General features: G+C 44.6%; 1 protein-coding gene across 4 annotated transcripts in view; it reads left to right on the top strand.

Annotated features, from left to right (window-relative positions):
- Window positions 1–14,740, top strand: part of ELAPOR1 (endosome-lysosome associated apoptosis and autophagy regulator 1) — a 38,633-nt gene extending 23,893 nt beyond the window's left edge. For 3 of the 4 annotated variants that reach the window (XM_044451045.1, XM_044451055.1, XM_044451025.1), the window contains 10 exons: window positions 792–929; window positions 1,138–1,395; window positions 3,077–3,250; window positions 4,504–4,684; window positions 5,492–5,588; window positions 6,063–6,164; window positions 7,842–7,968; window positions 8,619–8,797; window positions 10,656–10,821; window positions 14,479–14,740. In XM_044451045.1, the coding sequence (XP_044306980.1) occupies window positions 792–929; window positions 1,138–1,395; window positions 3,077–3,250; window positions 4,504–4,684; window positions 5,492–5,588; window positions 6,063–6,164; window positions 7,842–7,968; window positions 8,619–8,797; window positions 10,656–10,821; window positions 14,479–14,547 (1,491 nt within the window). In that variant the 3' untranslated portion in view covers window positions 14,548–14,740. Of the gene's footprint in view, window positions 1–791; window positions 930–1,137; window positions 1,396–3,076; window positions 3,251–4,503; window positions 4,685–5,491; window positions 5,589–6,062; window positions 6,165–7,841; window positions 7,969–8,618; window positions 8,798–10,655; window positions 10,822–11,508; window positions 11,590–14,478 lie in introns of all 4 variants that reach the window. The other variant, XM_044451036.1, reaches the window with a different exon arrangement.

Here is a 14,740-nt window from a genome sequence, read left to right as displayed (position 1 = left end):
GAGGTTCAAATTAATTAGCAATTTGCCCTGCATGTGTGTTGTTGGGAGCTGTGATTGGCCTGGTGACCCTTTATAATACAAATGCAGTTGGAAAAAAAGCATGTTTGCATCTAAATTCTATGGCATAACTCATGCAAACACACGGCATACCTGCTAATTGTGTAAAAGATGTGAATCAACATGGAATCTACTAACATACACATATCAGCATCTTCCCCTGCTCTCTTGCTTTTTATGGCAAATGAAATAGAAAAAAGAGACAACATTGTACATGATACATAGATTAAAAACCCATTCATAACAGTGATGTCTGTGGAGTTGAACTAATGTTGTATAGTTACATGTACACATATACACACATGTATGTGAGCATTACTAAGCCCAGTGGTACATGCACAAATAGATCAACAAAGGGAAGAAAAGGAAATCAGAACTGTTAAAGTAGTAACCTGAGATCATTGGTTTTACTAAATAAATAGCTGTACTCCATGCTTTCTTTGCCAGGACCCACATCACTTTCCCTTAGGCTCCAAAAGCTGTGCGTGGAAATATTTCCTATTTACTGCCAGCCCTTCTCCCCAGCCTCAGTGTCCTTTCTCAGCCTCCTTCCCCAAAAATATCCCATCTCACCTTATTTTCAGCTCATTATTTTAAGATTTTTATGATGTCTCCTACCTCATCCTCAGGTTATGAAAACAGGACTGTCCTGCATCTGCTTTAAAGATTTGTTTCAGTAGAAACAATTGCTTTCTCTTTACTCACCATGGGCCCGTACCTTTTAACCTTGGTAGGGTGTGAATTCCAGAACCAATACACCTGTGGAGACCTGGGTTGGCTCTAAGGGAAAGCAGTCCTACACGTACGTCATTGATAAGAACGCCACCATGAGCTTCACATGGGCCTTCCAAAGGACAGCGTACCACGAGGCGGTAAGGACTAGCACTTCCTAAAACTTCATTTCACAGCCAGTTCCTCAGTTATCCTTCTCTGAGGCAGCCCCCAAGAAGCAGAGCTATTCCAGCCCCTTGCACGCGGGAGTGGTTGCAGCTAGATGCACACACCACTCCCTGTGACATCCTGCCTTCCCTTTATCAAGTCCTTCTGCCTCTCCAAGACACTCCCTATGGTTTGTTCCAGGGAAGAAAATACACAAATGATGTTGCCAGGATCTATTCTATCAATGTGACTAATGTCATCGATGGTGTCGCTTCCTACTGCCGAGTGTGCGCTCTGGAATCCTCTGGCTCTTCCTGCACTTCCTGCCCACATGGTCACTACATTGACAGAAGCTCTGGTGGCTGCCAGCCATGTCCAGCAAATACGTATCTGAAAGCTCACCAGCCCTATGGCAGCCAGGCTTGCATCCCTTGTGGCCCTGGCACAAAAAGCAACAAGGTACCGTTGTCATCTTTACCACTGATTTGCTCCTGAGCTGTGACAGTTCATTGCAGTGATCATTAGCTGCAGTGATCATTAGCTAAATAAACATGTACTACAAGGGGCCTATAAATACATTAATCTGCAGAGGGCCATGCTTTCAAGTGCCTAAAAGCAACAGCAGGGCGATATTAGGGACGAGTAACAAGTCCCAAAGCATGGAGCAAGCTGTTGAGTTCACTACTTGCTCACTGGCCTGGAACATCCTAATGATCATGCTATTCATTTGGTTTTTCCCTCCTAACAGACTAATGTGGACTATCAGCAGTTTTTATGTATTAATGGATTTGTTGTTATTGCCTATAAGCATCAAGATATGAAGAAGCTAAGCCCATGAAGGCCAGTGTGGCATAGTGGTTAGAGAATTTGGACAAGGAGTGTTGGATTCAGCAGATTCTAGTGGGTTCTAGTCCCTATTCAGCCATGAAGCTCACTTGGTGAATTTGGGCCGGTTGCTGGCTCTCAGCCTAATGTACCTCTCAGGATTGTTCTGAAAATAACATGGAGAGTTAGAGGAGGCTCATATAAGCCACCTTGGACTCCTTATAGGAAAAGGCAGGATTTAAATGTTAAAAAAATCGAATAATATCCTCAACCAAATTGGTATTCATGATTAAATGCCGCACAGCCATTGAGTGAGCCAGCAGGTTTATTTAGAAGCTGGGGAGCCTGGCCTGCCCCTCACATGGTGTATTGGACTGTTGACAATTAGTGCTGGTGCTGTTCTTTGGGATATAAATGGCATATCCATAAGAGCAGCAGCATCGCATTACCTGAGGCTCTGGGACTTGCCCTTCCTGTCCACCCAGAAGAATTGCTTGGGGTGAACATACCTTGCTCTTAGAATAGCCCATTCCAAGTAATGTCCGCAACACCAGAGAGACTTGAAGCAAATGGAATGGCACATGACAAAATGCTGACGCTCTTCTTAGATTTGTAGAACTTTTGAGTCTGAATGTCTCTCCTATTGTAGTTTCTCTAGACACATTGACACCTAGCTTTGTGAGCTCTGAGCAGAGAGTACATGTCAGTCTATCAGCAGCAATAATTGTATGCAGTGAAATGGCTGCTTCATGACATCACGTTACCCTTGAGCTTTACTGGGTAACATTTCCCAAGGAAAGATCAAAACACAGTAGCTGTATAGCGAGCACTCCGTACATGAAAAAAAAAGAAAAAAGATTAACAGGATGTAGTAACCTCTCCAAATTTCTCAACAATGTATTTTTGTTGTTTAAAAAGCTTCTCTGTGTGTTCAAGATTGAAAACCTGGAACCTGAAATGGATTCTTCTCTTACAGAAACATCCCTGAGTTTTGCTTTAAAAATTTAAATTACCTGTGGAGGGCTAGCTATTTCCTGCAAAATGGCACAAAAACAGCTAACTAGTTCCTCTCCACATATTCTGTTTTGTGCTATGATAGCCTCATAGTTCTTTGGGGGTATTGTATCATTAGCAAAAGAATCCTGTGAGCAGAAGCATATGGGATATTGAAGCAGTATGTTCTAGCTGCCTTAGAATCACCAGCCAAGTCAATGCCCTCCTTTCTGTCAGGATAAACTGGTATTTTAAGAGTTGCTGGAGAAATCAACAACTGCTCAGTGAGGAAACAAACTGACTCTGACATTCTGCTTCCCAGATCCATTCTCTCTGTTACAATGACTGTCACCTCTCAGTCACTACACAAGGCAGGACTCTGGAGTACGACTTCTCTGCCCTGGCCAATAGCACATCTTTTTTAGGGGGACCGAGTTTTACCTCCAAAGGGCTGAAGTATTTTCATCATTTCAACATCAGCCTGTGTGGGAATCATGTAAGTATGTTTGTGTGTATTTGAATGAAGCAAGGTTGCATTAAGCCCTCTGAGAAATGCTTCCTGCACACATGGGGCACGTGTAAGTCAGCCCTCCCCTGCACAGACCCTCTAGCTATGTATCTAATCCACAGCATCTAAAGAAGCTCCCTCTGGAGGTTGCATGTTTGGGAAAGGCTGGTGGAAGTGATCCCCTTGGGTGAGTCACCCCTAGAATCGCCAAGTGCTACTGCTTGTCAGCATCCAGGGCATGGGCAGCTGGGTATCAGGTCAGGGCACCAGGACCTAGACAACCAGTTTGTTTGTTTGTTTGTTTTTTTAAGCCGAGATGCACCGGGTTTTAATATTTTTATTGTATAATTTTTATATGCTTTTGTTTGTTTTTGTTGTGAGCCGCCCCGAGGCTTTGTTGTGATGGGGGCGGCATAGAAATGTTTTAATTAGACAGACAGACAGACACACACACACACACACAGGCCCATTCCAAATCATAGTCAGGCAGTCCAGAGGTCAAGGTGGGTAACAGAAGTGCAAGGTAAGTCTATTCAAATAGAGCAGAGCAGTTAATGTCAGTCAAGAGTTGAAAGCCAAAGAGACAAGCCAAGGAGAAGCAGACACCTGAGATTGGAGCAGAAGGCCAAGCAGATAAAGCCAGGCATGGTCTAAAAGCAGAGGCAGGAGCAAGGCAACAAGCAGTCTCCAGAAACAAGCTCCAGGAGGCACAGAGCACTCCAACAACACCAAAGTCCCTCATCGCTGAGGCAGTATCTGAAGGGAAGGTTCTTATATAGCTCTTCCCTCAGGGCTCCCAGGTGGTCCTCGTAACATCCCATGAGGTCGTGATTGAGGGCCCAGTCCTGCAACCACCAGGGCTGCTATTCTGGTCTCTGGCCAGAAGAGGGAGGCCTAGTGCTGCCTCAGAACCTCACACTGCTTCTCCGTAGCCATTACAGCACAGAACCCTTCCTTAGCAGCATTGCCTCCCTGCGGCTGCCATACTATTTTAGCCTGTTCTAAGGCTTGCTGAATGAAACACCACAAAAAGAGGCTCAGATCCTAAAGAAACTCAAGTCGTTAGCTAAAAGGAACTTTCCACCATTGTGATGCATCTGTCTCCCTTTAGCTGGGTGAAAGAGATTTATGTTTTAATGCTCTGTTACTCTGTTTTTCAAAATCAGGCTTTTGAAATGGCAATGAAAGACAAGGGTGCTGCCAATTCTCTCTCTCGCTCTCTCTCTCTCTCTCCTCTGAAGGGAAGGAAAACTGCTGTCTGCACAGATAATGTCACGGACATACATATCCTGGGCAAGGAGGCAGAGTTCTCCAAAGCAACCTCTTCTTATGTGTGCCAGTCAGTCATTGTCCCCTCTGATGCGATGGGGTTCAAAACAGTACTTTCTTCACAGCCCGTGAGCCTTGCAGATCGATTTATAGGTGAGAGCTGCTGTTGAGAGAGAGGGGGGGAATTTAGTCTGTGCTTTGAACACGGACTGACTCCACTACCTGACAGAGACTCCTTATGGGTGACTCAGGTGCTGGCTCAGGTGACTGGGCGGTGTTTGTTCTTGTGGCTGTCACATAATGGCTGGGGCTGCCCCAAGGTGGCTTGCGGCCCAAGGCACACGCAAAGACAGCGGCTCCAGACACTATACCAGAGTGGCAGTTGAGCTCCCTTCAGCACTGGAGATGGGACAGTTGCCACCTGAGGACAGTTAGGCTGGCTTAACAAGGGTGAGCAGCACACCACACCAAGTCTGCCCTCTCATACCTTGCCATTTTTTCCACCCCTTAGTATGTGCTGCCTGAGACAGGAGCCTCAATAAATCTCACAGCAGGGCCAGCCCTAAAAATGACAGACTGGAAAATCCACAAGGCCAGTGTGGTTGCTTAGCCTGTGTCCCATCCCCTTGTCCAGCAACCAGATTTTAAAGTTTTGTCTTAAAGAACTGGCAACCCTATAGTCAAAGCAAGGTCAAACACACTAGCCAACAGAGTTTTTAACCAAATGCTAGGGGCTAACCTTACTTGCAGCTCTGGTCTGAGTTTGTGAGGAAGACAATTAACAAAATAACCTATTTGCTGGAAGTAGTGATGACAACAAAGACATGGCGTCCCTTCCTGTGCAGAGAGCCTCTTTAGCACAGTGTACTTTGGGGGAGGTGATGGGTGCTAATCCTGGGAACAGCAGTCACTGTTTTCTCTATGCAGTGCCCTTCTCACTGATTCGGTTCTAATTTATAGGAGTAACAACAGAGCCCACGCTGGACAATATCACTTCTTTTGCTGACTATTTCCCTGCAGAGAATATGGGCTTACCAGATGTGATATTCTTTTATAGGTAAGCTACAAGATTGCCCAACATAGGTCAAGGCAGGTCTTGCCCATTTCTTTCTGTGGATAAACACTTTTACTCCTCCGGGCAGTATAATTGACAGTATATCAGCATCACTGGTTGCTCTGGAGGCCTTGGCCTTCCGGAACCTGCCTGTCTCAAAACCTGAACACATCCCCAAGGGAAAGCCCAGGAGGATTATGCATGGAAGACAATGCTGCCCGGATCGCCCACCCATAAAATCCTGTGAATGAGGCAGGGCAATGGTGCACTGAAACCCTCATTTGGGGGCACCCTCCATTGTTTTTGGTAGTGTGGGAGAAGGAAGATTCCCAGCTTCCTCTAGAATGGTGGCATGATGAGCTCGTCTCGTCTTTCTGTACCTGAGCTACTGTACCCATGAGCCTAATTCCGATGCAAGCGGTTGTGTTGCCAGTTCTGGCAGGGATTTCATAACTGCTGCATTTACTTTGCATGCAGATCAAATGATGTGACCCAGACGTGCAGCGATGGGAGGGCTACTGCTATCAGAGTACGATGTGATCCCCTGAAGTCCCAGTCTGGAGCCCTTTCTGTGCCGAGGTAGGTAGAGAAGGCAATGCAGGTATGTCAACAGGAGTTGCAGCAGTGGTTGTTGTTGTATGCTGCCGGGCCATCTCCAGCTTACGACAACCCTATGAATGAATGCCCTCCAGTATGTGCTGTCCTTCTGAGTCCTGCTCAGCCTGTACAAACTCAGTGGAGCAAGCTAGAAATTGATGACAAAAATCGCAAGTAAAAGAGGGAAGCATTGCAATGACATATGTATAATATACAGGTTAGTATCCGTCTTTGGAGCAAGCAGGTAGATCCCAGACTAGGAGCTGACTCATTCCCACTTCTGCAGGGAATGTCTCATTTCTTTGTGCCTTCTTCACACTGCTAATGGGGATGTAAATTTCAGTTTCCACCTACTCTACACTTGCTGTCCATCTTTTCCTACATAGTGCTTAAAGTGCCACTTGTATGTTTATCAGTTTAAAAGTTAGTTCTGCATCTTAGTTTTAGGAAAACTTTCTCCCTGAAAGTTTGATTTTTTTTTTAACAGTTCCTTTGGGAAAGGGGGAAATTTTCTTGGTGCTAGTCACTCTTAGCTATGTACAGCTGGCCGCTGCTCAAATGAGCAGAATTATTTTGACCCCTGCTTAGTTCTAAAGAGAAGATGGTACTCTGTGACTGCATTTATACAACAGTTCCACTGCTCTGTCACTATGCTATGACTTGTTCATATCAAGTGATATAATAACAGATTATGTATTTCACTTTTCCAGGTATCAGCCTATTATGTATTTGTGTGTGCAGATTACTACTTGCAGCCTCCATTTACCTGTAAATGAATGTGACTCTTAGGTTAACAACTCTTGTCCTGACCTTCTTGAGGGTTGCTTTGTTTTAATGAGGGCTGAACAAATCGTGATCCCTATCTTTCTCCTATTAAGGACCAACCTAAATGCGAAAATGCATCCCCATTTCTGTTCTGCAAATAGCAGCCACAAATAGTCTTCAGATTCAGATCAGGACTGGAGTGTTGCAGGAGAGGAGAGCTAATACTTCCCTCCCATGCCATTTTCACAATGAAAATCCTCTGCTAACTTGTTCTTTGTCCTAGCAGGGAAAACGTATAATTGTGCATATTTTTTTTCTTCCCGGGTCAGATAATAATTTGAGGGTGGGGATTTAGATAAGGAAAAATGTACAGGGGAAAGAGTTCAGTTCTGCTCCCTCCCCCACTGTTGTATTATATGGTTTGAATTGTTGAGTTGCCCAGAGTGCTTCACCTGTACAGAAACAGGCTCAGTCAGCATCCTGCAGTCTTGGTTTGGGTTGGAAGCCCATGCAGCTTGCTATTTGCAAAAAGTTACTCCAAATGATATTCTTCACCTACCAAACTGCATCCCACTTCTGTATGAACTTCATCCTTTTAAAAGGTAGAGGTGAACTGGGTCCATTCAAAGAAGAATTGTGGTGCAGTACTCTGAAGACAGAATTTGAAGCAACCTTTAGATTTTATAAGTTGCTTCTAGACTCAATAGCAAACTTCTCGTACAGTTCATAAGCCATGGCACTAGTCTGCCGTGTTGCTGGTTAAGGGTATAGCGGGCCTGAGAAAAGACCTTTGTCTAACACACTCAACAGCTAGACTTTGAGACCTGTTGTTTATACTGGAGAACTGGGCCTCTGATCTGGTTTTTAAGATGGCTTCTTACCACTTCCAAACAGCAAATGCCCTGAAGGAACCTGTGATGGATGCACATTCCATTTCCTGTGGGAGACAGTGGAAGCTTGTCCCCTCTGTTCTGCAGATGATTACCATGCTATCATCAGTGCTTGCATTGGAGGCATTCAGGTAGAAACTTGGCACCTGTCTTTGAAGTGTTGATTCTTTTTCAGGGCCTGAGAGCTGCACATTCTGCATACAGTTATGTGAACATTAATGTCTACTTGTTATGAAAGCTACATATTCACTCTAGTGTCAGAGGCAGAAAGCCTTTGAATACCAGCTGCTGGGCAACCTGGTTGGCAGGGCACGTGACACGCCTGTGCTGCTTGTGGCCTCTTCACAGGAATCTGGCTGGCCACTGTGGAAGGAGAATGTGAGGCTTTATGGGCCGTCCTTTCACAGAAATTGTGCCTCAGCCGTTAATGAACAAACACGCAAATAACTCCGAGAGGAAGGAACCATGATTTCTGCTAGAAGTGTCACAAGACAATCTTATAGTCTGCCTGTGAAAACATTTGCTTAAAAGTCAGTTCCATTGTTTTCATGTAAGCGTGTGTAGATGAAAAGCCTTAAAACGATCAACAGCTTCTTCAGATGTAACTCCAGCAAACAGTGCATAAACTGTTTTGGCTAAGAGACATTTACATCCTTTAGGATCTCTCTAGTGCTACAGCTGCTACTGCTGCTTATCTGGCAAGGTGGCTTGCATGCATGTTGCCGCTTCTCTCTTTCGTTATGCATAACCAAATTACGCATACCTGCTTTTCCTTCTGCAGAGAACCACGTATGTGTGGCGGGAGCCAAAGCTCTGTGCAGGAGGCATCCCACTTCCAGAGCAAAAAGTCAGCATCTGCAAAACCATGGACTTCTGGCTAAAAGTGGGCATCTCAGCTGGGACTTGTGCTGCTGTCCTGCTGACTGTCATGACGTGCTACTTCTGGAAGAAAAACCAGAAGTGAGTAGCTGCTCCTTTTGCTGTCTCTGCCTACCACCTGCTGCAATAAAATAGTATTTTTCCATTGGTCCTGCAAATCAGGTGGCAACCATGCCAATCTGGTAGACAGACTAAGGCAAAAACTGCAAGCCAGCATGCAAAGATAATTACCTTTGGAGTAATAGAGAGATGCATAGCTTTATACATTGTTCCATTTTAATTGTGACCCAAGCTATCCAAAACGACACCAGTTCGTATTCAGACACCGTGAGTGCATGCAGCTTTACCGCCTTTACTCGTGCTTTTGTAGCCCTATTCAGGGGCAGCTTGCAGAGGAATACAGCTTGTAGAAAGATGCCCTCTCCACTGGAGCAGTGGCCACGAGGAGGCAGGATCCCCAAATCCTTCCCGATGGGCGGCACGGGGCACTGAGCATGTGGTTAGCATCATGCGAGTGCATGGCCACTAACTAGCCAGGAGCAGCCACTGCGAGGCAAGGCATGGCGTCCCCCATTGATGCTACTTCCCCCAAATCTGCAGATTATTTCTGCAAATGAGAATGTCCCAGGATCTGCTCCCAAGAAGTTGTCACAGTTGCCACTCCGCAAGTAGTGCTTGTGCAATTTTGCACCCTAAGTGTCAAAATAATTTGGACTGGCCTTGAGTACAAGGGTGAGGGGCTGGAATCTGCTGCTCCACCTCAGGCACAAAGGCTGTTTCTTGAATGTGCTGGTGGACCTTGCAACTACGCATGCATAAGCACCCCATTCTGGAAACTTATTCTTGAGCAGCTCTGCCAGTTGTGAGGGCTCCTATCACCTACTTGAAATGGAGAAATTCCTAGCTTTTTAATTTGCACTGAGTAAAGAGGTCTGCATTTCAAACTGGAGGCAAGAGTTCTTTGCAATGTACACTGAGCTTTGAAATATACCCCAGCAAGGATCAGCAGCTGGATATTCTGGGAAGAAGGGAAATTGCAGGTATGTGGATTGTCTGCTCCTTGGAAATGTACTGTCTTGTGTGCAGATGGGTGTTAGTGAAACTGTGAAACTGTGATTCAAACTTTCGAGTACCTGTGCTCTAGAAAGAAAAATATCCTCACCATGCATGCATTCTCCTTTAGATAAACAAACAAATAAGATCTTGAAACTGAAAATAAGTAGTCAGTCTGTGCATGTTTTTGGAGTGTGGGCACATGTTGGGATAAAGAGACATTCATTTTTCTAGCTGTAGCAGTTTAGCTGCTCCATTATGGGCTGAAGCAGATCTCAGCTTCTCCAGATTTTCTACTGAGTTTTACCAGTCTTCTATCTCTAGGATCCAAACTTAGTATAAAAGCAGGGATAGCACTTCCTATCTGTATGATTTCTATACAATCCACAGTGTAAAGAAAGATCTTTTTAGTTCATATTTATGAAAAACTTTATGTAAAGTGTTTCCACAAATCAGTGACTGGAAAAATAACTAAAATGTGACTTGCCATCCTTTAGACACTAAGAACTTTGTTATGCAGCCTTCTGCAATTCTGCGCAGAAGCAGATCCACCTTGTTCATTGCATGGTTTGCTCCTTAATAGGTGTGCTTGGAAATGCAGACTCAGCAACTGAATTTGGATAGTTTGGCAAGATGAGTTGAATTCTCACATTTCAGGACTTGTTTTAGTTAGAAGGGAGGAGGCCGGTGGGAATGACTATGAATAGAGGAGGAAAGGGTGAGGCCAGTGAGCAAGAGTCAAAGAGGGAAGGGTGTGTCTAGAAGCACAATGGGCAGTGCCCAGGGGTCACACTGACATCCAGTTGCCCAAGAGCCAACAAAACCGGACATTTGCCTGAAAGTTCTGCTAATCTGCCTAGCTCTGTGTTTGCGACTGTCTTTGAAGGTTAGAGTATAAATATTCCAAGCTGGTGATGAATGCCAGTGCCAAGGAAAGTGAGCTGCCAGCCGCTGACAGTTGTGCAATCATGGAGGGGGAGGATGCAGAGGACGACCTGATATTCGCAAGCAAGAATTCACTCTTTGGCAAAATAAAGGCTTTCACCTCAAAGGTAAGGTACTCTGGAGAGTCCGCCTGTATAGTGGGCTGACACAAAGAAATCATAGAATAGTAGATTTGGAAGGGGCCGTGAAGGCCCATGAAGGCCTTGGGCTTGGCTCCAATGTTTATCTAACCTGACAGATGTCCACCGTGTCATGTTTAACTGGAGAGGCCACAGCTGAGCTGACAGCTCCCTAATTTGTCTAATATGCAATCCATCCCTGAGGTGTGCATGTATCTCTCTCTAGTGGCCAATGTCCTTTGAATTTTTTTTAAATTTGGGGGCTGTTTGTATGCAATATTCTCTGCCAGTATTCATTACAGACTGTGTACATCTCAAGGGTTGTAGTTGAGGAGATGGATTATTCCCGCCTCCTCCTCCTCATTTGTCCTGCAAATGCAGAGATGAATAGCAAAAGTGGAAAGGACACCCATGCCCAGTAAATACATCAGATACAGTTGACCTTCCAAGATGCAGAAGAGCACTGTGGCTGCGTGGCCCTGACACCTATCAAAAAAAGATGGCTACTGCAGAACTCTTCCCTACTCCAGGCCCCCCTCCCCGAGATTCCTCAGCCTGAAACGTGGTCTGCATGTGCTGCTGTGTTTCCGATTGCACTGATTGATGTTGGGGTTAATGGTGCGTTGCTTTATGTTCAGCTTTTTTTTTCCTAATGTGGCTGTTTGTTTTCCTTAGGCTTCTCTTAGGTACAATCAGGCATGGCAGGACTCTGTGTGTAGGGCTGTTCTCAATAAACTAAGAGGAGGAGTCTTCCAGGTAGATAGAGACCCAATATAGATAGTACTGTCTTGCATCCCCTGTGTCTAAAAGGAGCCTTCCCCAACCTGGTGCCCTCTTGCTCTCACTATCCCTCACCATGAACTATTCTGGCTGGGGCTGCTGGGTGCTGAAGTCACCTTGGGGAATCTGGAAGGAATCACATTGAGAAAGGCTGCAACAATTGAATGGATGCCACAATGCATGCAACAATCAACAAATGGCATTTGTTGAGATGACGGTTATCTAATGATATCTGGCTGGGAGGTAGGCAGTCTGTATCTTTGAGGAAATCCAGGCTATGCTGCCACTTTTCTACAGTAGTAGACTTCCTTTTCTCAAAGATGGATGCCACAGTTTTTAATTCCCTTGTACAAGAGAAGCAAGGAGGTGGAATATTTGTACTGGAGATACCCTAATGGTTGTTCATTCAAGCTGCAACTACATGGTCATCCTGGCTTGTCTCTGAACAAGGGGTTGTTCATTGTGCTGTTCATAGTAATATATGGTTGGCTCTGGTTGGGTTTGCACACAACACTAACACATGGTATAGGTTATTGAATTGTGAGTTGTCATGACATGTAAATATGGCCACATTAACAACCCACTGATTGTTAACTTTGGGCAAGCATGAAAGAGAACTCATGGTTTGTTGTTGGGCTGTTACCTCTGGGTTGTTTAAACCATTGATTGTCATTACATACAAACCCAGAATCATGGGTTGTTTCACCAGGCTACAGTCGACACAAGTGGGGAAAAAACAACAACAACAGTTGCTCTACATGCCAGTACTGTAGTGCCTTAAAACTATTTGGGGTAAAAAGAGGGGGTAGGTGATGAAGAAAGGAACTCCAATAACCTAGGAATTGAGGAGAAAACCTACCATTTCTTGAACTGTCTACCAGACAACCCAGGTAGGGCAACAGACCATGAGTTAAATAAACCATGGATAAGTATTATATGTGAATCAGGTTTGTTACCTTCCTGGCTTTTGATAATCTTCATCCTTTGCAAGTCTGATCCAGGGCTAGATCCTCACCACTTGTTGCCTCTTCTGAGATTCAAGTGGGGTTTCTTTCACAGTATGGTTCTTCTGCTCTGCTGAGGCATTGCTTTTCTGCACTTGGTTGGAAACAGAATTGCCCTGGTGTGTCCTGCTCTGTGCCACAGATGCCAAGTGCCTAAGTTACATTTCAACGAAATAGTCAATTCAATCCACAGCTCAAGGCTGTACAGTTTGTGTGCCCAGAGCTTTAGTCCAAAACAATGTCCAGGAAGCAGGCCTTTAAAAATATATTTTAATAACTAATGCCATAAGACCTTTGTTTTGTATTTTTGCTTGTATTTTATTACTATTTTATTTTTACTGTGTTATTGGTTTTTAATTGTATTTTTATCTTGTAATTGTGAGCTGCCCAGAGGTGCTATGGCACAACTGGGCGGCATACAAATGTTTTAAATAAATAAAGTCTAGCCATCCTATTAGTGTTCAGCAAAGCCAAACAAACCAGTAGCAATTCTTGTTGTTTGCCATAAGCAGCAGCCTCTGTCTGATCTAATGTATAGCCAGCTGTAAATCAGCACAACTGACTAATTAGGTAAACGTGTTGCTTTATGGGAAGCTCCATGCTCAGCCAGCTGCTTGAACTTCTGCTGGGTCTCCGTGCTATGGGGTGAATTCCTTCTTGCACCAGCTCCTGCCCTTGAGCTCCAGAGACAGCTCAGGAGGACCCTGGTTGCTCCTCTAATGGAAGGCAGTCAGCTGCAGCCTCAGCCCCTGCCTCAGTCTGACTGTGACTGGGGCCTGCCGTGCTGGCTTTCTCCATCCGAAAATCCTCCTCCAGGTAGGACATGACAGTGTGGGTCCACATGGACCCTACTATAGGGCTATGCTCACCATAACAGTCTTGCAATATCCATCTTCATGGGCAAGATTCAAAGTGTTTCCATGCAGAAATAATTGTCATTTGGTTTGCTGGGGTGTATTTCTTATAACATGAACCTGGGATTGTGTTCTTCAATCAGTACGTCTCCCCATTTCTTTTTTAAAGCAACTTCCGCTATTGAATTTTTAATTAATAGCTTCCTGTTTGCATCCAGTCTTAGCAGTACTAAACTGGCCTTAATAACCAGAACCTATTCCCTGTGAAGCAGAAGCAATTCCTTAAATAATTAGAGGAATACTTTTTTTCTGGATTTGTAACTATTGCAATCTTGCCATTGTGATTGTAGTAGTAATTTTTAAATGAGGAATGAGCAATTGCTGTGCCTGAAAAAAAGACATGTAATCAAAGTGGGCATACCAAAGAAGAACTAAGAACCAATTACTTGGAAAACACAGAAAGAAATTGTGGTTTGGCAAAACCTTCACTGGGGTACTTCATTAAAAACTGGTTGAGCAAATGATGTCCATTCTGGAAAACAGGGCTAGTATGGAAGCATCCAGGGGTATTCACTAGCAGCTGACCTGTGCTTTAGTGACAGGTATCCTGAGAGCTGCTGTTTTCCAGACTCTTTGTGCACTAATTACTCTCATCATTTGTGGGACTGGAGAAGAACGGAGCATCAACAACAAGGTCCCAGTATGATTCCAGGGCTTCTTAGCTGCTACTGAATACCCCACCAGCAGGCATGGAAAACAGGGAAGGGGAGGGTTATATCCGAGAGCCAGATGGAGCTGCTTGCACCCTGCATTTCTTGAGTGTCGGGTACAGGATTACATTCCTCATGTAATGTTGCCATGTTACTAAATACAAGGGTTGCCATGTTACTAAATACAAGGGTATGGAAAAAGCTGACTTGATTCAAACAAATGGAGGGAGCTCTGAGGGCAATATATGAAATCTTGTTGTCTCACTTTCTTCATGCCTGCTTTTCTGTTGTCTTTAGAGAACCTCTGATGGTTTTGACTCCGTGCCACTGAAGACCTCCTCTGGCACTGCTGACATGGATCTTTAGGACTGGATCACCCGCCTCCCACGCCTTTGCCGCAGGGATGCTTTGGGAGTTCTTCTTGGTTAATGCCTGCACTTTGATGAACTTGCCATGTGGCCTTATTGGATACTCTTTTAACTTCACATCTTCTTGTACTTTTTTTAAAGCCGAAAATTTTAAACATTCCCTCCAAAAACAAAACTGTGCCAAATACAAG

The sequence above is a fragment of the Varanus komodoensis genome, unplaced genomic scaffold (assembly GCF_004798865.1).
Source record: "Varanus komodoensis strain SLA01 unplaced genomic scaffold, ASM479886v1 scaffold1, whole genome shotgun sequence".
In the NCBI taxonomy this organism is placed as follows: domain Eukaryota; kingdom Metazoa; phylum Chordata; class Lepidosauria; order Squamata; family Varanidae; genus Varanus; species Varanus komodoensis.
The sequence above is the reverse complement of the archived record's forward strand: the minus strand, read 5'-3'. Positions and strand labels throughout refer to the sequence as shown.